The following is a 23,015-nucleotide window of genomic DNA, read 5'->3' as shown; positions in this document are numbered from 1 at the left end:
TAATTTTTTGGGAAATCTATGCATTTTCTGTCTAATTTACTCATTTTTCACTAAACTTGACTTGAAAACTTATTATTCTCGCCTTATTTTGTACAAATTTTCTTGATATAAGTGTGCTTCAAGATGAGAAATACTCGAAAAAGTAACGTTATTTCCAACTTATTTGTGCCAAAAATTTGCGAAACCACTGTTTTTGAGTGAAAAATGTGTAAATAATCTTATTTTCGGCTCTACTTAACAGTTTTTCAGACCGATTTTAAGCAATTTTTATCTTAAAAACGTGCAAAAATGCTCGAAAAATGCACATTTGTAAACTTTTTGCCTTATTTTTGTTAAAATTCCACTTCCAGATAAGGAAACATTCTCAAAAAAAAAGAATAGACAACACTATTTTCGACATTTTTAGTGAACTTTTGACTTATTTTTGAAAAAATTTGTTTTTTTTTAAGAAAAACGTCCAAAAAACGCTTAAAATTTTGAAAATAATGGAATTTTTGGCCCAGTTAAGAGTTTTCCAAACCGATTTAGTGAAATTTTCGTGGCATTTGTCTTCAAAACCACGTGATAAACACCCGAACAGGGCAAAAAGGAACGATTTTCAAACGACTTTAGTGTTTTTCCGTTTTATTTTGTACAAAATTTTTTGATATAATTGCGCTTCTAAAAAATATCATTATTTTCAAAATATTTTGTTAATTTTTAACTTATTTGTGTTCTTTTTTTGGCGAAATACGTACAAAAAAGCTCGGAAACCTCAAAATCATGTTATTTCCGGCTATATTGTGTAAAATTTCAGAAGCATTTATTTTCAAAATTCGAAAGATTTTGTTTTTTTTTGTAGTCTTAATATTTTGGAGGAATTTTTTTGAAATAATTACGCTTCTAGCTAAAAAAATATACTTAAATTAACTGATATTTTGAACCAGCCCATGAATTTTTGGTAAAAAATGTTCTAAAAATTGTAAAAAAAATGACAAAATAAAGCTATTTTTGCCCCTATTTAGAAATTTTTCAGACCGTTTTAGAGAAATTTTTTTGAAATATGCTCGAAAAATTCACCATTTCCAACGAATATGGTGATTTTTCATTTTGATTTTACCGAAATTTTTAGAAACGCTTAATTATTATTATTAAGCTTTATTTCAAAAAAACGCACTTTAGTGTTCAAAAAAAGTGTAAACTACACTTTTTTTAATAAATTTAGTAATCTTCCCACATGTTTGTAACTAAATTTCGCCCATAACAACTAAATAAATAATTTTTTTTAAGAAAATTTATCTCCAAAATCTTATAAATGCCCGAAAATGCAAAGGAATTTGGTTTTTTTCCGTCTAATTTTGGACGATTTTTAAAAAAAATTGCATTTCTAATAACTAACAGCTAAGAAAACGTTATTTCAATGTCGAGGTAAATACAGGGTGTTAAAAACCCTTATACCATTTTCCCAAAAAGTGCGTAGTTTCTTCAGAATTTTTTATTAACCCACCTGTTGAGAGCCACTGACTTATGGTAGTTTATTAACAGTTAATTTTTTCATAAAAAAAGGAGATGATGGCGCATAGGCGTTTTGAAAATTTTTCAAAATCGTGGCCAACTTGTTCATTTGTGTGGGAGGTTCGAATCCCGGTCCTGGCAAAAAATTTTGTTTTTTTTTTCGTAAAATTACAATAATAAAACAAAATGAAATAAAAGAATAACGTAGTGGACCAGAAAATTAATTTACCTCTGCTGTTTTGTCAATAATACTAACATTTACGCAAATTTTTATAATTCTAGTTCAGCGGTTCTCAAAATTTGGGACTTTAATTTCGGAACGATTTTTTTGGGAAAACTATGCATTGAGTTAACTTTAACTCAAACCTAAGCTATAGTAATTTAACTATAAGTTAAATCTAGTAATGAAAAGCTAGTTTTTGAACATATCATCAAATTAGACAATCCTTTAAACTAATTTTTGTGATTTTTTTCATTTGTAATCTTTAATTTGCACAAACAGCCGTTTTCCCATAATATGCTTATGAGAATTACCGCATCCAAATGAACCCGAGATACATATCTACAGATTCATTCAAATAGCGCGTCCAAAAAAGCAGATAACATCATTAGAGCACAATAAAACCGTATTTACCACCATCCTATAAGTTCACATGACATATTGACAAAACCAATTTAAATGTCTCCTCATACAATAAATTACAGAGGCGTTAGAAACTCGCGTTTTTCTAATGTAAAGTAGCAAGTGACCCTAAACAAATACCGGAGCGAAATTGGAGATTCCTTTATGCGGTGGCCTCGCACGAATAAATTAATTTAAATAATAAAAGACCCATTTTAAATAATATTCAATTCCTTCCAGGTCTCGGGGACGCGTGGGGGGCCACTCCCGTCGTCCCCAACCCCCGGGAAGCCCCCATCAAGGAGCTGGGCTCCTATCTCCTCCAAACTCTCGACGGTTTTATCTTCGTAGTGGCCCCTGATGGCAAAATCATGTACATATCAGAGACGGCGTCGGTGCATTTGGGGCTGTCGCAGGTAAATTGATCGGTTTTGTGTGTGTTATTTCGAGCAAATCAACGCGATTTTCTCAGGTAGAACTCACGGGGAATAGCATTTATGAGTATATCCATCCTGCGGATCATGACGAGATGACGGCGGTTTTGAGTCCGACGATACCGCCGTTGGCCTCACAGCAGGATTATGAGAGCGAAAGGGCGTTTTTCCTGCGGATGAAGTGCGTGCTGGCCAAGAGGAATGCGGGGCTGACGAATGGGGGCTACAAGGTAGGGGATTTTTTTTCATTTTTTTTTACTTCAGTATTTTTTGTTTTTTTTGTGTTTTTTTGGTATTTTTTTATTGTTAATGTATTGGTACAAAGATTGGGAATTATTGAAAAAAAATGAAAGCCTTTTAATGTTTATTTATAGAGTTAAAGTAACGTTTCGGCAACAAGCTTCACTGGTGTTGCATAATATTTCGAAATACAGATTTTTAAACAATTTGATCGAATTGTATTTTTTATTTTTTTTAAATGTGGGATAAAAAAATAAAAAAATGGACTTAGGTCTAGATGATCTCCAGGTAAGTAAATTGTTTTCTTCTTCTGAGGAGCAAAATTTTTGACAAAATAAGGACGATTTTACGCAAAGTTCTAGTTAAGAATTCGGAATATTAGGTTAACATTTTAATTGGCATAAAGTCACTTGATTCTTTTGTTTTCTAAACGTAAAAAACAGTTGGCGCTGAAGATATTTACATTTCGTGTTTTCTTTGAAAATATAAGTCTAGATTTCGAGATTAAAAAAAAATATTTTGTTGCAATTTTTCCGTAAGAATTGTAAATTGTAATTGTAATAAATAATTTCATTAGGTAAGTAAACGACTACAAATTTTATTGAATTCCTAATAAATTTTGAATCTAAAATTTTTTATTTCTAATTATCTACAATATTTTATAATCAAAACTGAATTAGGTAAGTAATTGTTTTTTTGAGTTCATTTTTAAACGTTCTTATTAAGCATTTTAAAAAAATTGGCTGATCTGGAAATATTTGTTTTATTTTAAATTTTACAAAGAAAACAGGTAGGATTTTGACACATCGTGTATCTTATACGGTTTTAGGAAAATACTATACAGGAAATGATATTTTTTTTTCTTTGTTGTCTTGAAAGGTTTTATCATCGCTTCCCAAAATGTTTTTTTCTTTGAAAATGTAATTGAGATTTTTAAATAAAAAAAAAATATCCAATTTCAATATTTCTCTTACGATTCTTCACTTTCGTAAAAATTAAGTTTTACTATTTTTTTTATTATTTTTTTTTTTGGCACTATAACAATCTATCCCACAAAGCTTATCTGAAAATCATGTTTTTAAGAATTACAAAAATATACAAGAAATGATATTTGTTTGTTGCTGTAAATGTCTAAGTCTAGACAAATTAAAAACCCTTATATAATTTTTCCAAAAATTGCGTACTTTCTTCAGAAATTTTACTAACCCACCTGTTGAGAGCCACTGTGTGTCTTATGATGGTTTATTAGGAGTTGATTTTTTCATTAAATAAAATAACGATGGTGGCGCATGGGCGTTTTAAGAATTTTTCGAAATTGTGGCTAACATGTTCATTTGTGTAGGGGGTTCGAATCCCGGTCCTGGCAAAAAAAAATTGTTTTTTTTTAACGTAATGGACCAAGAAGTTAATTTATCTCTGCTGTTTTGTAAAGAATATTAAAATTTACGCTAATTTTTTATAATTCTAGTTCAGCGGTTCTCAAAATTTGGGACTTATATTTCAGAACGATTTCAGAAAAAATTGTTGACATTCAACGAATTTGAGTCAAATCTCTAGTCGAAAATTGTGGTTTGAGCTATTAATTGATGACACATTTTTAAGCAAAAAATCATTGTTATTACAAAAATCAACGAGAAAAAAGTAAAAAGTCACAGTTTTTTAGTAAAAATAAGGCGAGTTAAAGTTTTCCAAAGCAACTGAGCGAACCAGTGCGAAAATTAACGTTTTTAGCTAATTTTCACCTAATTCCAGATGATTTCCCTTGTTTTTAAGCAATAAAACGATGAAAATGAATCAGTTTCAACCCACTTATTACGAAAATCGACATTTTTGCCCAAAATAGAACTTAGAGCAAAAAATTGTGGATAATAATTAACGAGTTTAAGCCAAATTACTGGAAGAATTGGCGTTTTTTGACTAAAAAAACGGACATTTTTAAGCAAAACAAACCGATTTGAAAGTCTAAAAAAGCAATTTAGCAAAAAATTCCAATCAAACCTGTGTAAAAACTGACATTTTCGGCTAAAAATGTAATTCCAAGCGATTTGCGTCGTTGAAAATTAATAAAACTAAATCAAAGTAGCCATTGAATAGACTGTCTTTACATGATTTAATGTTGCCAACTTAAATTCTAAGCCATCCTAGTACTTTTTTACTTTCCTAGTCTCAAATTTTGAGAACCGCTGAACTAGAATTATAAAAATTAGCGTAAATTTTAATATTATTGCCAAAACAGTAGAGGTAAATTAACTTCTGGGACCACTACGTTATTTTTGTTATTAAATTTTACGAAAAAAAACACAATTTTTTTTTGCCTGGACCGGGATTCGAACCTCCCACACTAATGAACGTGTCAGCCGCTATTTCAAAAAATTCTCAAAACGACCATGCGCCACCATTTCCATTTTGTTTAATGAAAAAAATAACTGCTCATAAAGCACACAGTGGCTCTCAACAGGTGGATTAATAACTATTTCTAAAAAAAGTACGCACTTTTTGGGAAAAATAATATAAAGGTTTTTAATCGTGACAAATACATATGTGAAATATTGCTGACGAATCCAGGTTACACCTGATATTCTTGCCCAGGTATGTCCCCAAGTGTGTCACTTTCAAAGCCCACTTGTGCGGAAGTACTCATTCATTAAAAATGTCTCGTTCCTTCTCCTGGTTGTTGTCTTTCCAAATATCCATTTCTTCGATAAACAGAGATCGATATTTCTAACGTTAAAGAAAACAAACAGCGAAACGCGACTTTTGACGGCCGTATGAAGTATTGGTCTAGGTCGATTCAGGGCCGTTTTTAGCCCTTTGTCTAGTCACGCGCCCTCGCGCGTTGCCCCGCATACATTAACTAGCTCCTGGTGCAGATGGCCAGAGAAATTTATCGCACCTTTGCATTGCTTTATTGCGCCCAAAAATCCGGCCGAAATCACGTAGGACGAAAGGGCGTGAAATGCCAACTATTTCGGTTATTGATGACTCGGTTTTTTTGGTGAAAAAGGCCGTAAATCAGGTGCAACGACATTGCCTTCTCCTCAAACGAGTAATTGAAAAAAGCAAATTTAATTGCATGTATGACAGGAATGATGGATTGTGGAATAAATGAGGGAAGATTTAAGCACACACATCATGCATATGCAGCTCTGATTTAGTTCCTTTGTGTGCGAGGAGGCAAGGACTCTCGAAAGTGTAAACATGTGTTATCCAATTACTGCACGCTAATTAAAACTAATCATATGCCAATTTGCAAATTAGTTTTCAGTTTGTTACTTGCTCGAGAATAATTTTTTGCTGGCGCAGGGACTCGGCATAAATTTATTGCAAATCCTACCGACTGCGCCAATTAAAAAACTTTCTATTGGTAAAGTCAAACGTTAAAATAAGATAGTACACCTATTTTTTTTTTTGAAAATTGTAAATATTTTATAAATTTGTAATTTTTGTAATAAAATTTCTGTTTCATAATTCTAACTACAAAGTATCCAAAAATGGTTGTTCATCAAGTTGACTATGAAATTCAAATGGCACTTGTAGTTTTTTACAACTGTCATCTTTGTCAAATCTTTGAATTAGCTTTTTATTATTTTTTTTGCATTTTTCGACAAAGTTGTTTCAGGTGTAGAGTTTTTCTTTTTTGTATTTTATATTTCCGTGTTTTTATTTTTAAATTCGAAGCATTTTTGCATTATTTTGAAGAATCTGTCACTTTGACATTACGTCTAAATTTCAAAAGTTACTTGATAAACATTTTTGAACAGTGAGTAGTAATCTTACACTCAATAAAAAACCTTCAGAGATGGTAAAAGAGCACTTGCAAGGAATACAACTCTTTGTTTTCTGAAAATTTCCAAAGCCTACGCGACAAAAAATTAAGCATTGTGGAATTATTGACAAATAAAATTCATAACTTGGATATGAGCGATTTTTGTAAAAAATCCTGAAACAGGCCGATTTGTGTTTTTCTTCGCGCGTCATTTGGTGCATGCGGTTTTTGTTTATCCGTTTTGAAAAATGCACAGCCACCTCTAACTTTTTTTTCAAATGTAACGGTATGTCGTGTGACACCTCATGTAAAAGAGAGCTTTGCAAGGAATACAACGCACTCTTTGTTTTCTGAATATTTCCAAAGCCTACGCGATAAAAAATTAAATCAGTGTGGAATTATTGACAAAAATAAAATTTAAAACTTGGATATGAGCGATTTTTGTAAAAAATCCTGAAACAGCTCGATTTGTGTTTTTCTTCGCGCGTCATTTACTGCATGCGGTTTTTGTTTATGTGTTTTGAAAAATGCACAGCCACTTCTGACTTTTTTTTCAAATGTAACGGTATGTCGTGTGACACCACATGTAAAAGAGCACTTTGCAAGGAATACAACGCACTCTTTGTTTTCTGAATATTTCCAAAGCCTACGCGATCAAAAAATTAAAACAGTGTGGAATTATTGACTAAAATAAAATTTATAACTTGGATATGAGCAATTTTTGTAAAAAATCCTGAAACAGCTCGATTTGTGTTTTTCTTCGCGCGTCATTTACTGCATGCGGTTTTTGTTTATCTGTTTTCAAAAATGCACAGCCACCTCTAACTTTTTTTTCAAATGTAACGGTATGTCGTGTGACACCTCATGTGAAAGAAAACTTTGCAAGGAATACAACGCACTCTTTGTTTTCTGAATATTTCCAAAGCCTATGCGATAAAAAATTAAAGCAGTGTGGAATTATTGACTAAAATAAAATTTATAACTTGGATATGAGCGATTTTTGTAAAAAATCCTGAAACTGCTCGATTTGTGTTTTTCTTCGCGCGTCATTTACTGCATGCGGTTTTTGTTTATCTGTTTTCAAAAATGCACAGCCACCTCTGACTTTTTTTTCAAATGTAACGGTATGTCGTGTGACACCTCATGTAAAAGAGAACTTTGCAAGGAATACAACGCACTCTTTGTTTTCTGAATATTTCCAAAGCCTACGCGATAAAAAAATTAAAACAGTGTGGAATTATTGACTAAAATAAAATTTAAAACTTGGATATGAGCGATTTTTGTAAAAAATCCTGAAACAGCTCGATTTGTGTTTTTCTTCGCGCGTCATTTACTGCATGCGGTTTTTGTTTATCTGTTTTCAAAAATGCACAGCCACCTCTAACTTTTTTTTTCAAATGTAACGGTATGTCAAGTGTCACCTCATGTGAAAGAGGACTTTGCAAGGAATACAACGCACTCTTTGTTTTCTGAATATTTCCAAAGCCTACGCGATAAAAAAATAAAAACGAATTTTATAAGTTGAAACTAGGCAAATCACGCTAGAAATGTTGCAAAATGTTTGAAATCCATGCTACTATCATTATGTTATTTCCTTGGAGAGGAACTGTGTCTATTTTGAGCAATTGTTGCATTAAATAACGTTTAACTTATAAATTGGTTATTTTTTTAACACGTAGGCTTTGAAAAAAGTCAAAAAACAAATAGTGCATTGTATTGCGTGCGTAAAGGGCTTTCGTACGAGGTGTCACTTGACATAAAAAAAATAATTAAGAGGTGGCTATGCATTTCTGACAACAGATAAATAAAAACTATTACGGAATTTTTACCAAAATCGCCTAAATAAAAATTCCACGCTGTATAAATAACCCCAAGTTCACCAACAGAACCCCAATGTGTGATTTTAGATAATTGGCGCAGTCGGTAGGAAAATTTAAAAATGAATTAGATTATGCAACTTAATGTTTATTTATACATAATTCTTAATTTTTTGATTGATAATTAATTAACTGTGAAACTGTACAGTTGAAAATTTTCTAATAGTTTATTCCTCGCACTCTGGGTCAACTTCGTGTAATTTTTTCCACACATCGTACTGTTCCATACCCTCGACCATATGTATGCTAATCCCTTCCTGGACTCTACATGCAGTTAGAGAAACTCTTTGGTTTAGAAATTCCGGAACATTTACTCGTTTGATTTTCAAATTCTTTGCCACAACTCCCGTAATAAACACATCCTCTAGCTTACAATACGTGTGATTAAGAGCAGCTAGGTACAGTTCTTTGGCCAAATGAACTGGCAATAGATATGCAGGTCCGGTGGTAAATTCGGGAAAAACCGCCGGTTTGAACTGATTTGGCGAAACGTAGTATTTGGATTTTCTGTTTCTGACCGGTATCCACTTTTTCGCCAAGCGGCCGAATATCGTCCTTTGCTCTGGATTGCGCTTGGCAATGAAATCCAAGAGCCGAGAGACATTAATAAACATATCGTCGTCGGTTTTAAGTAAAAAAGCTGCTTCTGGACAGTAATTATCAACCCACTCTAACAACGAAATCGTTTTAAGAGTGAGATTGTCGTACGTGTCTGTGAACTTCCCTCGGATTAAATCACCGTACAAGTCTTGTTCCTTCTCTATTTTTGCGTTAACTGTTTCATTGGAAATCAAACCTAACATAAAAGCTACAGCTACGTCATTTCTGATAGCAAAGTGGCCCCAAGTCTCCCGAATGGCCATTCGGGCGCTTTCGTGGCCTGGTGCCGACGTTATGGCAATCAGCAACTTTAAATCTCTTCCAAAATCGGGACAGATTTGCGGACCAAAGTCCACATGACCTGCCTCGTACAGTACTTCAGCGGCAACTCGCGGAGTTAGGTCCGGTGGAGTGCTATTTGTTGTTGTTACAGTTGGGGCTTCAGATGATGAGTTCGCCACTGTCGTATTTTTCGCCACTTCAGCTTGGGTTGTGTTTTCTTCGAATGAAAGAATTTCGGATAATACTAACGTGCCTAAGGGTGAAGCTGTTCTTGTCAATTGGAAGGATGTTATATATGCCACGTACAGTAAACATAACGCTGTCGTTATGAGTAAAATCACCATGTACAGGAAGCGCACTTGGGAGAGCCATGGCACCCCCATGCCAATTTTTTTGAGTGACAGGTGTCAAAACTATAAGACGTACAAATAAAACGTCCCCGTCTTTGATAGTTCCGTTAATGTTGCCAGAGGCGCACTTGTTCCAGTACCGTCCAAGTTTATAAAAATTGTTGTAATTAAATAACGGTTAGCACAAGGCGAATAAAAAAATACAGGCAGATAGAGCATCAAATTCTCAATAATTGGAGATAAAAATCGTGCAAAAATTATATCTTAAACTATGTTCAAAAAAATTTCAAAGTTTTACCAATTTGCACTCTGCCCCATATTTTTCAAAACGCTGCGAATACGGTTACAGATACAAGAAAAATGTTCAGAGGAAAGTTGTAGAGAATTAAATTTCCTTTAAAAAAGTCCGCGAGACCATATCTCTATCTTCAGCCATTTAGGCCCCAAAGTCATTCAAAGACGCTCAAGCGATGGATTTCCATCATTTTGACGGTGGTCAAGTATTGGAAAATTAATTTATACCTAAACCGTTGAAGATAGACATATCGTGTCGCGGACTTTTTTGTAGAAAATTTAATTCTCTACAACCTCGTTTCTTTCACTTTTTTGTATCTTCAACCGTATTTGCTGCGTTTGCAAAAAAACGCAATAATTCTAAGCGATAATTTTTTGGGGTCGCCTATTTATTAAAACGCTGCAAATACGGTTGAAGATACAACAAAGTGGAAGGAACGACGTTGTAGAGAATTAAATTTGCTACAAAAAAGTCCGCGACACCATATTTCCATCGTCAACGGTTTGGGTATAAATTCACTTTCCCGTACTTGACCACCGGCAAAATGGTGGAAATCCGTCGCTTGAGCATCTTTGAACGTCTTCAAAGCCTAAACCGTTGAAGATAAAGATATGGTCTCGCTGACTTTTTTAAAGCAAATTTAATTCTCTACAACTTTCTTCTGAACGTTTTTCTTGTATCTTTAACCGTATTCGCAGCGTTTTGAAAAATACGAATCGAAGCGCAAATTTTAATTTTTTAATAATTTTTTTCTCATGTTTCTCTTGAAAATTTTAGTCCTCAGTTTATCTCAGTCTGTTGAGAATGCAAAGCTCAACATTTCTGCATTTTTTTCCAAGTAATTAGTGAACTGCTTGAATTTTAATTAATTTAAAACGATTTGACACCGAGAGGTATAACGCTCGAGGCGCCCTCATTTTTATACTGCCGTACTACATCTTTGGGTGCGATTTGTGCGTTTCGTCTCCTAAATTACAGTCCTCCGTATTCGCATCTAAGGCAAAATCTCGTTCTATGAGATAGACCAGCCCTTAAACCGGCTCACTGGTCTCTCATTTGTCCCAGAAATGAGTAATTGACCAATAAAAATATAAAAATCACCTCCGACTTGTTTTATTGGTTCACAAAAAATTGTTTGAAACTCAACAAAAAATTGTTTGATTGTTTTGTTAAAAATAATTTCGGGTTTTTGGATGCTTTGAAAATAAAAATAATTTCGACTTCATTTGGTTTTATTTATTTATTTTTTTTAATCCTACCGACTGCGCCAATTAAAAAAACAGCAAAAAATTGTAGTTTTTGCACTTTTTTCAGGTGATCCACTGTTCGGGCTACCTCAAAGTGAAGCAATTCACCGCCTCCTCGTCGCCCTACGAAGGCTGCTACCAGAACATGGGCCTCGTCGCCGTCGGCCACTCTCTACCTCCCAGTGCCATCACCGAAATCAAGCTGCACGCCAACATGTTCATGTTTCGGGCCAGTCTTGACTTGAAATTGATTTTTCTGGACGCTAGGTACGGTATTTCCCCCAATAATTTGCCAATTTCATTTCAAAAATAGAAACTGAAACGATATTATTACCAAGTGTTGGGTTTCCAACACTGTCAGGTGCTTCAATTCCCATTCAACACCGATAAAGATGATGTAATCTGAGCCACCCATTCGAAAACTCGCATTGTTTTACGATCGTAAAAAGTGGCATTATATAAACACGCCTGCCGGGATTTATGCAGGCTGTTTCAATATAATGAGAGGTGTAATATTTCTGGGGTTTTGTGTTCGCAGGGTGGCCCAACTGACGGGATACGAGCCGCAGGATTTGATCGAAAAAACACTCTATCACTACATACATGGGAGCGATATCATGCCCATGAGGTTCGCACACCACCAGTGTAAGTAAAGTTTTTGCAAAAAAAAAGTTCCCTAAAAGAAATATTCTAACCCTCCCGGGTGTTTACTTTTTTTTATTTTTTTTTATTTTCCCAATTACGGCAAAACTATTCGAAAAAGTGGGACTATTTTCATCCATGCCTAGGCAAAATGATCCGGGGAATCGATTGGCGTCGAGAAAACTGCCAAATTCCCAATAGTTTTTTAGTTATGTTAATTTTTTCAAATTTGACCAATTTTTGCTTTTATGTGCAATTTTCTCGAAAACTGTTAGTCGGAAAACAATGATCTTTTTAGAAAAGGATAGATAATTTAGAGAGCTTTCCAACGATAATACACTTCACGGGGTTATCTCTAGTAGTTCCGGAGTTATTGCTCGATAAATGTTGCGGGTACCAAAAAACGACAAAATTTGCGACGAAAATTGAAAAAATCAAACGTCAAAAAATCGAACATATGGACTTTTTGTGGACTTTTAACAACTTTTGTGGGTTGTTAAGATATGTAGAAGTCCATAAAAATTTACTGGAGTGAGTTTAAAAATTTTTTTTTCACCTGTTTGAAGGTAAGTTTGTTCTACTCAGGAAATTTGAGCAAAAAAATTGAAAATTTTAAATCTCGTGAAAAGTTAGTATAATACAGAAAATGAGCCGCTGAATTCAATGGAACAAACCGCATTGCTCTACGACTTTTAGTTTTCGAGTTATGAATTTTTTTAATGAATAAAATTTTTCACTATGACAAATGGCTACCCTAAATTTAGGCAAAAAATTTAAAATTTTTAATTCTTGTGAAAAATTGATATAATATGTAAAATGAGTCGTAGAATTCAACCGAACAAACCGCATTGCTCTACGACTTTTAGTTTTTTTTTATGAATTTTTTTAGTGAAAAACTTTGATCGCCTCTGTAGCCGGAACCGTTGCCCGGAGCGGCTCCAAGTTTAGACGAAAAAATAGAGAAAAATAAGCGCTATCAGATGTTTTTTTGTTCGTTGCTCTAAGTCTTACAGTTTCCGAGAAAAACGCAAAAAAAGGTTTCCATTTTCACTTTTTTTCAATTTTCAACCGCCAATTACGGCGAAACTATTAGAGTTATCGAGAAACGGAAAAATGGAGGACAACCGGAATAAAAAACTCTACAAAATGGCATAGGACTGAAGGCGATATCTCGCAAAAAAAATTTTCAACTTTCAAACGCCGATTACGGCCAAACTAAAAGAGCTAGGAGAAAACGCTTTTTTGGATCGGAAAGAGCACATCAAAATCTATGAGATAGAATCGGTTTTATTTGATTTTGAGACACTTTAAAAATTGACCGATTTCTAAGGGGGGGTGTTAACTTTTTTTAATTTTTTTTATTTTCTCATTTACGGCTAAACTATTCTAAAAAGTGGAACTATTTTGATTCATACCTATGCAAAATGATCCGGGGAATCGATTGGCATCAAGAACATTGCCAAATTCCCAATAGTTTTTTGGTTATGAATTTTTTAAAATTTTACCAAATTTTGCATTTGTCTCCAATTTGCTCGAAAACTATTAGTCGGAGAACAATAATTTTTTTTGAAAAAAATAGATAATTTAAAGAGCTTTCCAACGATAATACACTTCATGGGGTTATCTCTAATAATTCCGGAGCTATTGCTCGAGAAATGTTCCGGGTACCCAAAACCGACAAAAACTGCCCCGAAAATTCAAAAAATCAAACATAAAAAAATCGGACATATGGACTTTTTGTGGACTAAAAACAACTTTTGTGGGATGTTAAAACATGTAGAAGTCCATAAAAATTTACTGGAGTAAAGTTTAAAAAAATTGTTTTTTTTCACCTCTTTGAAGTTAAGTGTATTATCTCAGGAAATTTTAGCAAAAAAATTGAAAATTTTAAATCTCGTGAAAAGTTGGTATAATACAGAAAATGAGCCGCTGAATTCAATGGAACAAACCGCATTGCTCTACGACTTTTAGTTTTCGAGTTATGAATTTTTTTAATGAATAAAATTTTTCACTATGACAAATGGCTACCCTAAATTTAAGCAAAAAATTTTAAATTTTTTATTCTTGTAAAAAATTAATATATTATGTAAAATGAGCCGTAGAATTCAATCGAACAAACCGCAATGCTCTACGACTTTTAGTTTTTTTTTAATGATTTTTTTTAGTGAAAAACTTTGATCGCCTCTGTAGCCGGAACCGTTGCCCGGAGCGGCTCCGGGTTTAGACGAAAAAATAGATAAAAATAAGCGCTATCAGATGGTTTTTTGTTCGTTGCTCTAAGTCTTACAGTTTCCGAGAAAAACGCAAAAAAAGTTTTCCATTTTCACTTTTTTTCAATTTTCAACCGCCAAGTAGGGCGAAACTATTAGAGTTATCGAAAAACGGAAAAATGGAGGACAACCGGAATAAAAAACTCTACAAAATGGCATAGGACTGAAGGCGATATCTCGCAACAAATTTTTCAACTTTCAAACGCCGATTACGGCCAAACTAAAAGAGCTAGGAGAAAACGCTTTTTTGGATCGGAAAGAGCACATCAAAATCTATAAGATAGAATCGGTTTTATTTGATTTTGAGACACTTTAAAAATTGACCGATTTCTAAGGGGGGGGAGGGTGTTAACTTTTTTAATTTTTTTTTAGTTTCTCATTTACGGCTAAACTATTCTAAAAAGTGTTACTATTTTGATTCATACCTATGCAAAATGATCCGGGGAATCGATTGGCATCAAGAAAATTGCCAAATTCCCAATAGTTTTTTTGTTATGAATTTTTAAAATCTTACCAATTTTTGCATTTAGCAGCAATTTGCTCGAAAACTGTTAGCCGGAGAGCAATAATCTTTTTTGAAAACAATAGATAATTTAAAGAGCTTTCCAACAATAATACACTTCATGGGGTTATCTCTAATAGTTCCGGAGCTATTGCTTGACAAAAGTTCCGGGTAGGGTACCCAAAACCGACAAAAACTGTGACGAAAATTGAAAAAATCAAACATCAAAAATCGAACATTTGGACTTTTTGTGGACTTTTAACAACTTTAGTGGGTTGTTAAGACATGTAGAAGTACATAAAAATTTGCTGGAGTTAGTTAAAAAAAATTTTTTTTTCACCTCTATGAAGGTAAATGTACTCAGGAAATTTGAGCAAACAATTTGAAAATTTTAAATCTCGTGAAAAGTTGGTCTAACACAGAAAATGAGCCGTTGAATTCACTAGAACCAACCGTTTTGCTCTACGGCCAGCACATTTCTTGGCATTGTTGCCAACCTAATTTCAAAGTCATAGGCCACCTGATTGGTATTTGCTTGCTTCCAGTGTTGTGCAAGGGCCAAGTGACAACAAAATACTACCGATTTTTGAGCAAAGGCGGCGGCTGGGTGTGGATGCAAAGCTACGCCACCATCGTCCACAACTCGCGTTCTTCCAGACCACACTGTATAGTCTCAGTCAACTATGTTTTAAGGTAAAACAAAAAAACACACACACCCCAAACAAAAAAACACTTCACAAAAAATTTCAGCGACCTTGAAGGCAAAGACCTGCTCCTGAACTCAGCGCAAGGCTCCCTCCGGGAGGAGGTCCCCACCTCCCCCAAGAGCTCCCCCAAGCCGCTCCCCAAGTACCCCCCAAGCCGCGCGACCCCGCAACAACCCCCAATCATCTCCCCCTCGATCCCTGACGACGATTTCAGCGACTCTGCAATTACCTACCCCACCCCCGAGTACTCCATGTTCCTCTCCCTCCCTCCCAGCGAAGAACCGTACTACTCCCCCCACCAGGAGCTGTTCTACCCCTACTCCGACCCCGAAATCACCCAACACCACGTCATCAACCAATCACAGCGGCCGTTCAGTGCTTCGTCTTCGAGCTGTAGCTCGTCTGAGAGTGAGCTTCATCTTCAGAATCTCAGCTCGAATCCGTATTGCAATGACAGTGGGTTACATGGACAACATTTCAATCTTTCGTGTTTTAATAATAATCAGCAACAGCAGCAGTATCAGCTGAATCATGTTGGCAGCCCTGCGGGCTACACCAGTGTCATTGTGGACACGCAGCAGTACCAACTTGCCAACGAATACGTTCACTAGTGAGCTATCTATATCATCATGTACTGTACATTTTATTTTTTGTGTAAGTTTTTGATTTATTTATGGAACGTTTTGTAAATAGAAGTGAGTCCCCGTGGTGTGCCATACGATGAAGAGTTTGTTTCGTGTAATTATCATTTTGAGTACTTATTATTGTTTGGATAGATACGACAATAATTTAAGACTGTGAATACCATATGCTGTAAATAGTCTATGTACAATAACTACTTTACTATTACGTATTCCCAACCAAATATATTAATAAAAATTGCTGTTATTTTTGATTTGTGTTTCATTTTTACGACAATTTTTCGAGTATTGTGTTTTATCTTCTTAAAAAATTGAAATGAATTCAAAAAAATTATCAAAACTTGAAAAGTACGAAGGACTATAACTTAGGAGACGAAACAAGATACAAAATCGCACCCAAAGATCTAGTACGGCAGTGGAAAAATGAGGGCGCTTTCAGCGTTATAGCGTCTCGGTGTCAAATCGTTTTAAATTAATTTAAATTCAAGCAGTTCACTAATTACTTGGAAAAAAATGCAGAAATGTTGAGCTTTGCATTCTCAACAGACTGAGAAAAACTGAGGACTAAAATTTTCATGAGAAACATGAGAAAAAAATTATTTAAGATTTAAAATTTACGCTTCGACCCGTACTTTTCAAAACGCTGTGAATACGGTTGAAGATACAAGAAAAATGTTCAGAATAAAGTTGTAGAGAATTAAATTTCCTTTAAAAAAGTCAGCGAGACCATATCTTTATCTTCAACGGTTTAGGTTTTGAAGACGTTCAAAGATGCTCAAGCGACGGATTTCCACCATTTTGCCGGTGGTCAAGTATGGGAAAGTGAATTTGTACCCAAACCGTTGAAGATGGAAATATGGTGTCGCGGACTTTTTTGTAGCAAATTTAATTCTCTACAACCTCGTTCCTTCCACTTAGTTGTATCTTCAACCGTATTTGCAGCGTTTTGATAAATAGGCAACGGTGCCCCAAAAATTATCGCTTAGAATTATCAATTTGCGTTCTTTTTGCGAATACGGTTGAAGATACAAAAAAGTGAAAGAAACGAGGTTGTAGAGAATTAAATTTTCTACAAAAAACTCCGCGACACGATATGTCTAACTTTAACGGTTTAGGTATAAATTCATTTTCCAATATTTGACCACCGGCAAAATGAAGGAAATCCGACACTTGAGCGTCTTTGAATGACTTTGGGGCCTAAATGGTTGAAGATAGAGATATGGTCTCGCGGACTTTTTTAAAGGAAATTTAATTCTCTACAACTTTCCTCTGAACATTTTTCTTGTATCTGTACCCGCATTCGCAGCGTTTTGAAAAATATGGGGCAGAGTGCAAATTGGTAAAACTTTGAAATTTTTTTAAATATAGTTTAAGATATAATTTTTGCACTATTTTTATTTCCCATTATTGAGAATTTGATGCTCTATCTGCCTGTATTTTTTTGTTCGCCTTGAGCTAACCGTTATTTAATTACAACGATTTTTATAAATTTATTGCTCTGAAAACTTAGACAACTGCGCCTCTGGCGACATTAACGGAACTATCGAGGACGGGGACGTGTTATTTGTACGTAGTTTCCTATCCTTAGTTTTAGATATCCGTAGGTAAAAGAAAATTTATTTCAAAAGTGTCTTATTTTTACTTTTTCCAAGGTTTTCTTGAATTTCTTCGCACGTTTTTCATTTTAAGACGCAATTATTTTGTAGAATTTTATCAAAATTAATCCAAAAAATCACCAAATTACACCGAAAACTTAAGCTTGTTTTGGACGTTTTTGGGATAAAAATTTTTTTCGCTGAAAAATCCTGAAATTACCGTCCTAAATTTTTCAATCACCTTTATTAGATGTTCAGAATTTAAACTGTATATGTTTACAATTTATTTATATAAATAAACGAGAGTACTTTTCCCGTGACTTCAATTGATTTTTTTGCTTATTATCTCACCCTGCCAACTTGTAACGAAAACCGCCCCTATTGCAACAAAATGAGGAAAGCGTATGTCTCTCGTATTGTTTTATTTTTTGCAAATCTCCTTAACAAGCGTCAAACAGTAGTATGAAGGGCACGTAATAATTGGTTTAGTTTAGTTGACTGGAAGTCAGCAAGTGTGATGGGGTGACAATGCGAGCGCCGTTTGGGGCAACAATGGGGGCGTTCGGATCATTACAGCCCCCCTGCTGGCGGCCACGTGATTCGGGGGCTGTTAAATTCCCATATGAAAAATTCAAAAATCAATAATTTGAAAGTATATAGTTTGGCAAATCCCCACTCCATGGGGGTGTAAAACAGCCGTTAATGACAATTCGATAGCCGGGCGGTGGGTGGCCACCCCTTTGGTAACCAAGACGACGGCACACCCTCGCTTCAGTTTTCCCTACCTCATCTGATATGTTTGTATAAAGATTTGATACCAATTACACTCCGGTTTGCCAAAGCGCTTCTTTCGACTCGAGAGCACTTCACAACAAAAGGCTCCCTCTATTAGCTAAAATGAACCGAGGACAAGCCGATGCTCAGTGCGGGTTTTTGCAAATTGGATGCGGAGCTGACACACAGGAAGAGGATGCAGATTATGTGGGATATGGGGCGGAATTAGACGAGATTATCGGTGATAAAGATCAAGTGACGTAATTGAGATTGATACCATTTTCAAAATTTTATTTTCAAAATTTCGTAATTTTTCATTAGAACTACAGAGTCGCTTAAAAGTATTTAAATTCTATCATCTGAGAGCATTTTCAAATTTTTATCGTCATTTATTTTGAAAATTCAAGGCTAACTTGATTTTTTTTAAGTGGCACGAAGTGTCAAATTTTGTCATTTTTAAAAGAGCATTTTTTTCTGAATTCAATGATGTAACATGATACCCACCTTTACATTTATTAAAATGTAAAAAAATAAAAATTCAAAAATTTTCTGGAATAGTAAATCTAAGTTGGCTTTGAAAATACTGTTATTAGCGATCCGTCACTTGTTTATTAGCCAAAAATTAAACTTGGGTGCAATAATTAGTTTAATAATAGTACATTTACGTAAAACTGAGCCAAAAAATTCTCATGTTGGTTTATCATGGAGACAGAAAGCCAAAAAGTTAGTGGAAATCAGTTTGGACATCGTTTGTAGCATAAAAATCAAGTATTCCGTGTTTAAAATTTCTTAATTAAAACGTTAAAAGTGTTATTTTAACAATTATTTTTAACTTTTACTTATTTTTTGGTTAATGAGCTAACGACAGATAAAGACAACATTTCCAAGGCTAACAAGATTTTACATTTGTCAAAATTTTCGATTTGTTTTAAGTTTCGATTAAATTAAGGTATGCATGTGTTATACCATAGAACTCAGAAAAAAATGCTCTTCCCAAAAATATTAAATTTGACCCTTGTTGCTATTTAAAAAAATCAAGTTAGCCTTGTATCGGAAGAACAAATGGAGATAGAAATTTAATAAACATCTGAAACAATACAATTTAAGCATATACCAAATTTTAATAAGTTTATCATAAAATAACAAAAAAGTGGCATTATTTTGTTTTTTTATTACCTGTAACTTGTTTTTGAGCGAAAATGACGAAATCTTTGCTTATTCTGCAAAATATTCATCAATTTTCATTAAATTCATTATGGTTTCGGATGAGGAACACACTTATTTTGCCAAATTTTATATAAAAAAATAATATAAAAAATAAATAATAATAATAAACAAATAATTATGGAATCTATCGTAGTAATAAAAAATTAGGCTACCTGGTACAATGTGTTTTTAAATGATTCTCGAATCTAGTTAACTATCTTTTGTTTTCTTTCTTCTTTGTTCAGTCTTTTTGGCTTACATTCACTACCTTTCTTAAAATTTCTATACTTCTGTCATCTTTAATTTAATTTAATTTAATACATAAAAAAACAATTCATACAAGAAAAAAATATTTATTTCAAAGAAACAAAAACTAAATATACAGAGTCGCTAAAAAGTATGGATACAGTTAAATATTTTCAGAACGGTTTAACAGAAAACCTTGAAATTTGGGGAACAGTTCAAGTGTTTAAATTCTATCATTTGAGAGCTTTTTCAAATTTTTATCGTCATTTATTTTGAAAATTCAAGGCTAACTTGATTTTTTTTAAATGGTACGAAAGGTCAAATTTAATCATTTTTAAAAGATCATTTTTTTCTGAATTCAATGATGAAACATGATACCCACCTTTACTTTTATTAAAATGTAAAAAAATAAAAAATTCAAAAATTTCCTGGGATAGTAAAACTAAGTTAGCTTTGAAAATACTGTTATTAGCGATGTCTGTCACTTGTATATTAGCCAAAAATTAAACTTGGGTGCAATAATTAGGTTAATAATAGTACATTTACGTAAAACTGAGCGAAAAAAATCTCATGTTGGTTTATCATGGAGACAGAAAGCCAAGAAGTTAGTGGAAATCAGTTTAAACATCGTTTGTAGCATAAAAATCAAGTATTCCGTGTTTAAAATTTCTTAATTAAAACGTTAAAAGTGTTTTTTTAACAATAATTTTTAACTTTTACTTATTTTTTGGTTAATGAGCTAACGATAGATATAGACAACATTTCCAAGGCTAATACTATTTTACATTTTTCAAAATATTCGATTTTTTTTAAGTTTCGATTAAATTAAGGTATGCATGTGTTATACCATAGAACTCAGAAAAAAATGCTCTTCCCAAAAATATTAAATTTGACCCTTGTTGCTATTTAAAAAAATCAAGTTAGCCTTGTATCTGAAGAACAAATGGAGATAGAAATTTAATAAACATCTGAAACGATACGATTTATATACTCTGAAGCATATATCAAATTTTAATAAGTTTATCATAAAATAACAAAAAAGTGGCATTATTTTGTTTTTTTATTATCTGTAACTTGTTTTTGAGCGAAAATGACGAAATCGTTGCTTATTCCGCAAAATTTTCATCAATTTTCATTAAATTCAGTATGGTTTCGGATGAGGAACACACTTATTTTGCCAAATTTTATAAAAAAAAATAATAATATAAAAAGTAAATAATAATAATTATAAACAAATAATTATGGAATCTATCGTAGTAATAAAAAATTAGGCTACATGTGTTTTTAAATGATTCTCGAATCTAGTTAACTCTGAAATTGGTTTACATGTAAAACAATTGAGCAGAGCGCTCAATTGTCAATAAATGTCAAGTATGTCAGTTGAGAAATTCAATTAAATTCTTTTAAATATTTCGTCAAAATGCTACACCGTGTAAGAAAACACTTTTATTATCAATGTTTATTTCCGAACTGGAAACTTAAGAAATAATTCGATGTCTAAACGCCTATCAAATTCACAGACGATTAGATGACAATCATTTAAAAACACATTGTATAATACAATATATTTTTTTGAGTACTACTTTTTTTTTAAATGGTACTATTACCCACCTCACGTCAATTAGACTCATCACATTTTTTTATTTGAGTAAAACAATCATTCAAATCGAACAATTTTATTGACAAATAAATAATAAAAGCAATAAATACAATAAAAAATGAGTAAAGTTAGGGCTTAGTGCTTCAATACGAGATAAAATTCCAGGTGTTAGTAAAACCTATTATCTAAATGCAGGTAATCCGGTTGTCTGAACGAATTCCTGAAGCACAGAGAAATTTATTAAATTAAAACTAATCGATAAATAGTTGTCTGACTCACAATGATAATTTATTTGAGCCAAAACTGAAGTTTTCATTATCAAAACTCGCTTTACTCCTCAACGCAATCGGGTTCAAATTGCGTCTTTCTTCCTTATTTCTTTCAAATCCAGAATTGTCGTAAACTGTTACAAAATCGTCCCTTGATGGGAAAGTCGTAGGTTGGCGTTGTTGTTGGTCATTGTTCACTTTTTTAGGCCTCCTTCAAGTCACAATAACTATTATCATTGCGTTATCAAAACGCGGAAAATGAGGCAACTGTTTACACAGTGCGATTATGAATCACTGTGTGTGTGACAAATATTTACGAGAAAAATTATTTAAAAACGTACTGAAGCTTGAAGTTGACAAAAGGATCCAACTTTTGGATTTTTCGGTACAGTCGGAGATTCCACACAAAAAGACCGATCACTGCACAAGTCAAAAGCACACAAACACCTCCCACAACACTCACGCCTATCACGAAATCGCTCTTTAAATCGTCAATCTGGAAGTCAAATATTTGAGGAATTTGGAAAAAATTATTGGGGAATATTATTTACCGAAGTAGGTGTAGACATTCTGGCTTTTTTTTCAACAACGTTCTCTCAAGCACCACTTTAAACAATGTGTTCATTAATTGGGGAAATTATCACTGCGGTCTTTATCGGAGATTAAGGACTTACTATTGTCAAGTTTTATCAATTGGAACGACTTGTATTTCACATTTTTTTTATTTCAGGAAATTGCTTGTTTCGCAAGTAATTCGTGCATTATTGTGGTCTTATCTTAAATATTTTTATTGCAAATTTATAAGAGTAGGTATACAGGGTGGGGCTGCTAAAAATATTTTTACTATATTTCAAAAACGCATCGAATTCAGCGTTAATACCAATAAATCAAAAAATATTAAACTAAAATATCAAATTTTTTTAAGTAGTATTTTAACAAATATTTTTTTTAATCATTAGTTTAGCTGTAATAACAAAGTTTTATTTTTTAAGTGAGAATCATAGTTGGCTATGACATTTTTGAAAAGCTTATTTTTTCTGAACTCAAAACAACATAAATATAGTTTAATATTTTTATATATTTTTGATAAAAAATATATTTAAAATATTTGAAAGTAGTTGGCCATGGAAAAATTATTTCACATAAAAGGTGTGAATAATCTAGAAATTTTGTTAACGGTTTTTAAAGTAAAAAATGTGAAATTATAAAAATAAGTTAAAGTTATTTTCAATTGAACAAATATACGAGCGTCGCAGATTTTAATTATATAAAAAATGTGCAGAAAATTGCAAACCATGTGTCACTACCACTTGATGCCACTTTTTTATGATTTAGTGCAATGGAGGTGACGTTGAT

The 23,015-nt window shown here is 33.3% G+C and overlaps 3 protein-coding genes across 7 annotated transcripts in view; 1 reads left to right on the top strand and 2 right to left on the bottom strand.

Moving 5' to 3' along the window:
* sim (single-minded) overlaps positions 1 to 16,221 on the top strand; it is a 34,415-nt gene extending 18,194 nt beyond the window's left edge. For all 5 annotated transcript variants that reach the window (XM_064358005.1, XM_064358003.1, XM_064358002.1 and 2 more), the window contains 6 exons: positions 2,357 to 2,532; positions 2,589 to 2,780; positions 11,275 to 11,474; positions 11,746 to 11,852; positions 15,167 to 15,314; positions 15,372 to 16,221. In XM_064358005.1, the coding sequence (XP_064214075.1) occupies positions 2,357 to 2,532; positions 2,589 to 2,780; positions 11,275 to 11,474; positions 11,746 to 11,852; positions 15,167 to 15,314; positions 15,372 to 15,939 (1,391 nt within the window). In that variant the 3' untranslated portion in view covers positions 15,940 to 16,221. The remainder of the gene's footprint in view (positions 1 to 2,356; positions 2,533 to 2,588; positions 2,781 to 11,274; positions 11,475 to 11,745; positions 11,853 to 15,166; positions 15,315 to 15,371) is intronic.
* Positions 8,518 to 9,771, bottom strand: LOC103314531 (beta-1,3-galactosyltransferase 5). The gene has a single exon (XM_008200872.3). It carries the CDS (start codon positions 9,696 to 9,698, stop codon positions 8,601 to 8,603), a length of 1,098 nt encoding a protein of 365 aa, XP_008199094.1. The 5' UTR covers positions 9,699 to 9,771; the 3' UTR covers positions 8,518 to 8,600.
* A 5,229-nt stretch (positions 16,222 to 21,450) lies between the features above and the next one.
* Positions 21,451 to 22,367, bottom strand: LOC103314530 (uncharacterized). The gene is made up of 4 exons (XM_008200871.3): positions 22,211 to 22,367; positions 22,001 to 22,155; positions 21,670 to 21,870; positions 21,451 to 21,610 (listed from the first exon to the last, which is right to left on the bottom strand). Exons 1-4 carry the CDS (start codon positions 22,226 to 22,228, stop codon positions 21,559 to 21,561), a joined length of 426 nt encoding a protein of 141 aa, XP_008199093.1. The 5' UTR covers positions 22,229 to 22,367; the 3' UTR covers positions 21,451 to 21,558.
* Between the last annotated feature and the right edge of the window lie 648 nt (positions 22,368 to 23,015).

Source organism: Tribolium castaneum, chromosome 7 (assembly GCF_031307605.1).
Source record: "Tribolium castaneum strain GA2 chromosome 7, icTriCast1.1, whole genome shotgun sequence".
NCBI lineage: Eukaryota > Metazoa > Arthropoda > Insecta > Coleoptera > Tenebrionidae > Tribolium > Tribolium castaneum.
Note: the sequence above shows the minus strand (reverse complement) of the source record. Positions and strands in the feature narration are given on the sequence as shown.